The 9,201-nt window shown below is 39.3% G+C and overlaps 1 protein-coding gene across 3 annotated transcripts in view; it reads right to left on the bottom strand.

Moving 5' to 3' along the window:
- Positions 1–9,201, bottom strand: part of LOC102293437 (calcium-dependent secretion activator 1) — a 338,778-nt gene that overhangs the window by 109,680 nt on the left and 219,897 nt on the right. For all 3 annotated transcript variants that reach the window (XM_014339718.2, XM_042228110.1, XM_042228111.1), the window contains exons 11-12: positions 5,818–5,954; positions 5,276–5,463 (exon numbers count right to left, since the gene is read on the bottom strand). In XM_014339718.2, coding sequence (XP_014195204.2) covers positions 5,276–5,463; positions 5,818–5,954 — 325 coding nt within the window. The remainder of the gene's footprint in view (positions 1–5,275; positions 5,464–5,817; positions 5,955–9,201) is intronic.

Below are 9,201 nucleotides of genomic sequence, written 5' to 3'. Positions count from 1 at the left end.
TGTGTGTGTGTGTGTGTGTGTGTGAATGAGAGAGAGAGAGAGAGTTTATCGTTTGTGACATGGTTGGGTCTGGGTAGAGTGTGAGCAGAGTGCATGTGACAGAAGAGGCGCTGGACTGGAGCCATGACAGCATGTTGAGAAGCAGGAGACATGACACTCTTCCTCGCTCTCCCTCTTTCTCAAACTTCCATTTGACATGTCTTTCAACAGACAGCAAGAAACTGTGTGTTAGAGGGAGGTGGGGGGTACTTGCTACACTACTTCGTGAGTGCCGTGTTAGATTAAAGGATTATCAAGTTGCTCAGCAGTTCGCGTCTCATCCAAACTCCCCTTTGGTTTTATGGACATTTGAGCAGACACTAGCAGTGTGCTGCAGTCACCTGTAGGGCTCTGTTAGTGGAAAGCATGACACTGATGAGGAGATGACTGCATGGTGTCTTTGTTGCTTTGACCTCATCATTAGTTTATCTGCCAAGAGTTAATATTACTGAGCATTGTCTGAAAAAGACAGTTACAATTTTGGTGGGCTGGAAAGAACAACAAGTAGTAATTAAAGCATCATAATAAATGTGTCATTGAAATTGAAATAAAGAAAGAAATAAAATACCAGCTAATGAAAGCTTTGGTCCTAGTGGTGAATTTCCGTGTGAGTGCTAAGCTTACTGTTTTCCTTTGTTATGCGACTGGTGCTTAATTTTGCTGTGTGCAAGTGTAAAAGTCTAAAACCAAAACAGGAGAGGAATTATCACGGCTAAAATTCACTGATGAGAAGCACCTCAACTTCTTTACTGTGACAGAAAATAAAAGAAGGAAATTTCACACTAATTAGGTCCTGAAGGGCTTTCATGTGTTCTCTCTTTCAGCCACATATCATTCCTTGGCAGCTTCCTCATGTTTGCTTGACCTGATGATCTCACAGCTATGATGAAGACAACAAGCAAATAAGCCTTCTGTGACAGACAGAAAGTTGGCAGCAGTTTCACATCTGTTTTTCTGTGCAGTCACCACCACATCCAGACCACCATGGAGCAAATTTGCCATTTTCCCTTCAAACTCGTTTTTACAAAATCTAAGAAACTGAGTTCTGAGTGGAAATTATACCTTTGGAGAGAACACTGCTGTTCCACCAAACTGTGTTCACACAGTGAGTTCTGGAAGTGTTCCTGTGCCCATGCAGTGATTTCCTTCACAGAATCATATCTATTTTAATGTAGTGCAGCTCAAAGATCACGAGCATCTATACTAATTGATGCTTGTCCTTGTTCTTTGTGCACAGTAATTTCATTTGATAATATTATAAAGCATTGCTAATATGATATTCAAAGTCTTTTTAATGTTGCATTGATGAACATTATTCTGAAATTGTCCGGTGATTTTGTAGACACAGTTATCTGTTCTCCTAATGACCCAAATACTTGATGTTCCTTCAGTTATATCTTTTTGGTAGTACTTACCTTTCCAGCCTTTTGTTGCCCCGTCCCACATGTTTTGATATGTGTTGCTGCCATCAAATTCAAAAGTAGCTAATATGTTTCATGAAACAGTAAAATATTTCAGTTTCTATATTCAGTTTCACTTTTTTCTATGTTCTATTGTGAAGACAACAGGACTTTATAAGATTTGCAAATCATTACATTCTCTTTTTATATATGTTACATGGAGTATATTTTTTTCTACCAAAAAATCTCTTTATCTAAAACAAATATGCAAAACATCTCAATACACCTTTGCATGTCTCTGAATACACACTATCTAGATTAGTATTTACTAGTAAACATTGCTACACAAAGGCTGATTATTTATATAACAGAACTAAAACTCAAAAAAGGAAAGTAAAATATTATTTTGCATTGTCAGGTTTGACAGTACAAAGTGACATTGATGTCATTGAAATAGATGCCAGATGTTTCTGTGAAAACAGCTGTGTGAAAATAACTGCAATAATGTTCAGTTTTCTTTCAAACGTACCAATTAAACACAAATACAAAATCAACTGCAGCTGAAATATTATTTATCTGTTTTAAAGACATTTCACTGGATCTGAATGGAGTTGACATTTAGTTCTACAGAAGTCAAATCCTGACTCTTTAGCAGGTGACCGGGCAGTTGCGTCTAACTTGATGCACCAACACCTCCAGGCTGGCAGGCTATTAGAAGGCAGTAGCGGTGGTGTGGTATTTATGTGTTGGGGGGAGGGGGGGGTTGGTCTGGCATAGGATGAGGTGTGTGCATATGGGCACATGAAGCAGCTATGGCTGCAGAGACATTCAGCCATAACACATGACAACCTGTCAACATGTCATGACTCAACCTCCAGGCACGATGGCTGGACTGGCAGATTAGGTCTCTGCCTCGTGTCTGTGGACGGAACTACATAAAGATATAATTATTTTTGGATTTTTAAAAAAATTCTACTCTTTTTTTCAGATATTTATTCACCTGCACAAACATTTTTCTATGTGTAAAGTCTGTTATGATACTAAATAAAGTGCATGAGCCTACCATTTCTAGTTCCAAAAATTCTAGCTGGTCATATTTCCCCCTGTTCTTTCCCTCTCTTTCTGTTAGAGTGACTGCTATCCATCTGTCCATAGTGATCAAAAAAGGCCTCAGTCCTCCGTCACTATTTGTCACAGATAGATGAAAAGATTGATAGATGGATGGATACATACAGGAGGGTTAGTTGGAGAAATGATGCAGGTTGGAGGTGGGGGCACTGACAGACAGCCCTCCCTGACCTTTGCCCTCAATGCTGGAGTGGCCCTCGTCTATCTTTGTTTGGCTTCAGCTGCCGACAGTTGACTGTGATGTTGACAGATATGATGGCTGATCACATCACAGCAGATTAGACAAGAGGTAAATAGTGCAACTTAGATAACAGGCTAGTGGAATAACATGCAGGGAACTCATCAGTCATAGCCAAACAACCTTCAACAGAGGATACAGTTTGATCCGACTGAAAAGCACAGCCACAAGTTTTATATCCCACTCTGTGAAAATTGTTTATTTGCTGGTGTCAACATCACACACACAGATTTCACACTCCAAACCATCACTTCCATTAGTATATGGAAAATGTAATTTGTTGATTCTGAATGAACTAATCAAGTTGTGCTTTAAGTACTAACTGTAATTCAAGACTTTTAAAGAAAAAAGTACATTAACTACTGAGGACTTAAAGCTTCTTTCAGACGCTACTTCTATAAGGGGTGATCGTGGCTCAAGAGTTGGCAGTTCGTCATGTAATCAGATGGTTGCCGGTTCGAGCCCCGGCTCCGACAGTCTCAGTCGTTGTGTCCTTGGGAAAGACACTTCACCCGTTGCCTACTGGTGGTGGTCAGAGGGCCCGGTGGCGCCAGTGTCCGGCAGCCTCGCCTCTGTCAGTGCGCCCCAGGGTGGCTGTGGCTACACTGTAGCTGCCATCACCAGTGTGTGAATGTGTGGATGTAGTGTAAAGCGCTTTGGGGTCTTAGGGACTAAGTAAAGCGCTTTACAAATACAGACCGTTTACACATCAACATCATTTTAAATAGTTTTTAATATTTGGCTGAGTTGTTCTTTACTCCTTTAAGTTCCTGCTTGATTTTTGCCATTCACTGAGGAAATATCCTATTGACCGCTGGTTAGCACTATATGGATTTGCATGCAACACAGTTCTATTATAATCAATAAAGAGCCCTGATTTTCAGTGAGCATTCCCTCAGAAGAGACAAACGGACCCAAACTTTGCAACTTTGTGTAGGGATCAAGTATTCAGGATTTGCCTTTAATTTGTCACAGCAGAATTGGGATGATTATGTAATGTAAAGTTTGTTCCATAGGCTGACGTCTCAGCACAAGCACACCTGGCTCAGATCATCTAGAAAAACACATCACTCATACTGAATAGTTCCTGGAACTGTTGTAATGACATTTTAGATAATGGGTTAATTTGATAAAATGCTAATTATATCAGGTAGTAGTGAGTTATGTCAGTAGTGATGGACAAGATATATGCTATTATGGGGAGACACCAAATGTTTCCTTTTGAGGAACAATCAGTAAAAAGAGGGGTAGAAAAAGTTTAAAAGGAAACCTCTGATAGGGCAGGAATCGGACCCAACCAACCTGACAAAACTGACAAAACTGTAGTAAAGGGCTGTTTCGTCGATCCCCATTTACTGTGCTGTCCAGACTTCCAGCTTTAAAAAAACAAGCGTACAGTCTGGTGTAAAACAGCTGACAGCAGAGTTTCTCATAAGCACAAAAATGCGGGATTTAACCAGTGTTTAAATAAATGTGTCTACAAGTTGCAAAAGAATTGTTCCTTAGAGTAAAACTGACGGCAATCTTCCAACAGACAAACATGCAGAAAGTCTCAGGCTGGATTCAAATTTAAAGTTTACCTTTGATAAGCCTTTTTTTGTCTGTGCTGATGATCTTTCTTTTCAATGGCAGAAACATTTAGCCACACCTACACTGGCTCTAGGGTCAGTCAGTTATCAACAGCTAACAAAGCTGGATGTGAAGCTGTGATACTCCTTTAGTGATATGATGGGAATAGGTTACTGTATACCTCTCATTTGATTCTTCAGTACGTTATCTGCTGAGTGATGAGTTGAACACCTCAGTTATCGAAACCTTTGGTTAGAAAAATGTTTTGTGGAAATCTTACCATACAGCCAAAGTCTTTTTTTTTATCATGAACTCTGTGGTTTTCAGTTTCTTTTAGCAGTTTGGGAAAGGATCTCAGCGATAAAGGGTAAAAAGGCTACAAGATACTGGTAAGTGCCAAACACCCTGGTCTGTGCAGGTTTTAGGGTCTGTGCAGGAAGGGTAAGTCACAGTGTGAATAAGGCAAGAAGGTTATACAAAGCACAAAAAAAAGAAAAAAAATGGAAGAGTGAGCATGAAAACAACATGCAAAATCAAACTAAAATCAGCCGCTGCAACCAAATCAAACCCAAAGTTACATATTACATATCCACATATATGTGGTCTGCCCCTGTTCCAGTTTTAATTATTAGTTAACCCTCTCGAGGCAGGCGTTGCCGATTTGCAACAGTTGAAAACTAACAACCTGATTACCCCACATACATATTTGATGAGTTTGTTTTACTCAGAAGTACCACTGCAGGACTTGGTTGTGCATTAGCAACAAAAAGTTTAATTTGAGCCTGAGAGGGTTAACTGTTCAGTTCAGAGTTCAGTTATTCAGAGTTTCAGTGATTTCTGCATTGGCAAAGGAGGACTGGAGCATTTGGGGCAAATAAAGGAGACAGGAGTTGATATTTACCTGTTTCCATGGACATGGGATGCACAGAAGGCGAAGCTGTAGTGCAGCAGTGTGGGATCAATCATGGCTCCATTCTCTGCCCTCTCCAGCAGATCGCTCAGGTAACATAGATGGCGATGGCAGCCTCGAACACCATAACGAGCACAGTACTCATCCAAGACAAACACCTGACCAGGACTAAACCAGCCCTGTTGGTAACACACAGAAACACTGTTATCGGATTCCTCTGATGAAGTAAGTGATGTTTATATGCTATAACACTCTGTAATAGCACTTAACAATAGTATCTTGCGAGCATATTAAACCACATCTTTACTGATAGCTAGACTTTGTTATTATTAAGACACTACGGTTGCTAAGATACAGAATGCATTCCTGTGTTCACTCCATAAGACCTGTTGCCACTGATTTTCAGTACTTTTCATGTGAAATTTGGCACACCTCAATCTTTTCTCTTTGTTTCCCTCTCAACAGCCACCATTGTTGCCAGTTTTTCTATCAATTATAGGTTTTAGACTCTTTTTGGATTTTGATTTACTTACCAAGCAGGAATATGAGTCATTAAGCCTGTGGTCCAGAGTGAGGCGCTGGACAAGCTCAAACAGCGAGGCGTGGTCAAAGTTACAGGGGTTAGCTGAAATAAACTCGTCCATGCCATGCTTCTGGGCTCGATCAGCATCTGTTTATGCCAGATTATGCATTCGACGATGCGGCACACAGAGAGAGAAAGACATAAAAAAGGCAAATGTCATGTGTCGTATTCATGTTATGCAGTCATTCATAATTTGCATGATTGGCAAAATTTGTGCATTAACTCTCTTTACATGAGCTTAAACACCATATTGGCTGTGATTATACTTACTACAACAAGAGAAAGTAATAATAATCATTTTCTCAGTGAATGCCTTTTCTACATTTGTCAGAAACACAAAAAGGGCATCATTCTGATGCCTCTTCACAGCATTGGCAGTGGCCCCCAGCTCTCTAGTGTGGCCCCATTTAACTGTCACACTAAATACCTGAGAATGAGCAAAGAATGAGGACTCACAATAATCTATTTTACTCATCAAAGTAGAGGGGTTAATTAATGATTCTTTGAAATCAAAGTGGTATATTGAAAGTAGAACAAATTTTAGATAAAAATGTCGTTATAATTGACAGTATGGACATGATGTCACTGACGTCTTTGAAGAAGATTTTTCCACCAGTGTCATTTTGGATGCAGAAAAACAGATGAAACCACACGCTCACTGGCTGATGACTGGCGATTGACAAGTCGTTAACCACTGAGCATGCAGTTTCATGTCATGATTAATGCACCATTTTGAAACCTTAATTTTTCAAATCAATGATTATAACACAACTTTGCAAAATAAAATTTGACCAATTTTGTCATTAATTTAAAAGAAAAATTGGAATGCTACACTAAACATGTGGCTGTTGCTGTGTAATAAATATGATATATCCTCCTGAGAACCAAGGAAAAATGAATATTCCCATTGAACCTTTTTGTGATTTCCCTTCTCTTTGTAGCTAAAAGAAGCCAACCAAACACATGAGACATCAATGGAGAGCCCAGAATGTCCTCTATTTAGTACATCAGGACTTCAAATGAGTCAAATTATTTATAGACCAAAACCAAATGTGCATTACAGAGGGCATAAATGAATAGGCTGGTTCTCAGGAGGCTTACACAAAAGCCACAGTAGAGTATGCCCAACAAAGAAATACCTGCTAAGAAAAAAAAACACATTTTAGTAAAGTAAAATCCATTAGTTAAAAAAAAGAACGCACATCCCTTATTTAAAGAAATTTGAGTTATTTCAAAGCAATTTTATAGCTTCTTTATATAAAAAGAATATTGAGCTTTGTATATACTGAAGGAAGGGAAAAAATGTCCTTGCAATGACTTCGCATATTTTTAGTGAAATTTCATATACACACAACTGTATTTAAGGCATGCTCCCTAGCAATAAAAATCATTAGCACACAGAATACTTAGAGTCATTATTGACAGACACATAACTCTAATGTAGCTTCCAAACATGTTTGTAGACACAAAGGATATTTCATGTTCTGTTACAGGAAAGCAATCCTAAGAGATGAAGTTGTTATCCTCAATATAATAACTGGGACAAGTATTGTTTAGCCCAACATCTCAAATAAACAGCACATGTTTTGCTTGCTAAAAATGGGCTACAACCAGTGCAATCAGTTCTTTCCCACACATAATAGCATAATATTCTCATAGATGTAATTAAATTTGATGTGTTTGAATAAATCCACTAAAATGGATATGAATAGAAGTTATAGTGAGCTACCCAACAATCGAGAGATTTGTCAGGCAACATCCTCCTTACTGCCAATTGAAAGCACCTCAGCTGTCAGTCAACAAACAAAACAAAGAGTGGGATGCTGGGAGCTGATTGTGTTCCCTCAACAAGTCCCCACCCCCACAACCTCCCCCAAATATCTAAAAAGGTGACATTGAGGTGCCCCTTTGGTCCATAGCTGGTGGCCTGTCAGGTCTGTTTGATGTGAGTGAGCAAGAGTGGAGGCGGGAGGGCTGGACAGTAACATGCAGTGACATTAGTCACTCCCATCCGTCTGGGCTGGAGAAAGACGTCCCTGACAATGACTGATGGCTGCTATTCATTTTTAGATTCAAAGGAGAGAAACCGGGAGGCAGTGGATCCAGTGCTGGTGCTAGCCATGGTGGTCAAAATCATTTGGCACTATTTAGCACATGGCTTGCTTTGGTTGTGGACTGACCGTGAAATGTGTTTAGGTCCTCTGGTATACTGCACTGACTTCCATACCCAACCTCATCACTACAGCACATGGCTAATTATGAACAGGTCATCTAATGTTGTCACAGCTTCCACTAGCCACTGTGTATCTCAATAAATTCAATTAAAATCATCATCAGTGAGTTATGATTAAACCTCCACATGTTTGCTGTAGTCGTAGTAGTTCATAAGTACTCCACGACTCTTGTCTGCACTGAGTAGGAGATGCTCTGTATCTCATTTTACAATAAAAGGCACTCTATTCTATTCTATTCTATTCTAGTCTAGTCTATTCTATTCTAGTAACATGGAATTTTACTTGAAGATATGGAATGACATTTCTGTTAAAACCATTAATAAAATAAAATAAACTCTGATTAAATAGAATCAGACATTTATTTTTATATCTTTATATATTTAAAATAAGTACCTTGATCAATGTGCCACTGGCAGATGGTGTCCCAAAATATAAGATGGAAATTGTACAGTTAGACATGGTAATACCTCTGAGAACTAATGCAAGCCCCAGTTAAGCAAAACAACACAAAAGTCACAATGTTCATCATCATTAGAGAGTCTGTTAATTCTGTTACTGTTGCATAATGGATTTATTTTTTAAGACAAATGTGACTTTTACTGGTGATGGGGGATGAGTGATACCACCCTAACCTTTTTGACTCCATGAGTTGTTGTTTTTTTCTGAGATTTCTTTCTGAAATACAAACTTGCATTAATAGTGCCATCGATAAATGTTCTCTATTCTTACCTGCTGTCTCGTTCTGAACACTCCCATCTATTTGTTTCACATTTATCACTATGCGGTTTCCCTGTTGTAATTTTGGCCAAAACCATGGCCCAACATGAGAGACACCAGGTTATCCAAATAAATGAATTCTTTGTTCTACTCTAGACTCACAGAAGGTTTTTAAAACTCTTATTGCCATGGGAACAAGGAACCTCCTGAACTGCTCAGATCTTCAGGAAAATCCTATCAGCAATGACATGTTCTGTCATTGCTCTTTCGCCCAGCTGGGAAGCTATCTGCCGGTGGTACATACCGTGCAGGGGCCTGTCCTTCCATGATGGTTCCTCGTCTCCCTCCTCTTTCTTGGGTTTCTGCTGCCTGAGGTATTCACT

Source organism: Haplochromis burtoni, unplaced genomic scaffold (genome assembly GCF_018398535.1).
Source record: "Haplochromis burtoni strain Fernald_Lab_line unplaced genomic scaffold, NCSU_Asbu1 Contig_304, whole genome shotgun sequence".
NCBI classification, from domain to species: Eukaryota; Metazoa; Chordata; class Actinopteri; order Cichliformes; family Cichlidae; genus Haplochromis; species Haplochromis burtoni.
The sequence above is the reverse complement of the archived record's forward strand: the minus strand, read 5'-3'. Positions and strand labels throughout refer to the sequence as shown.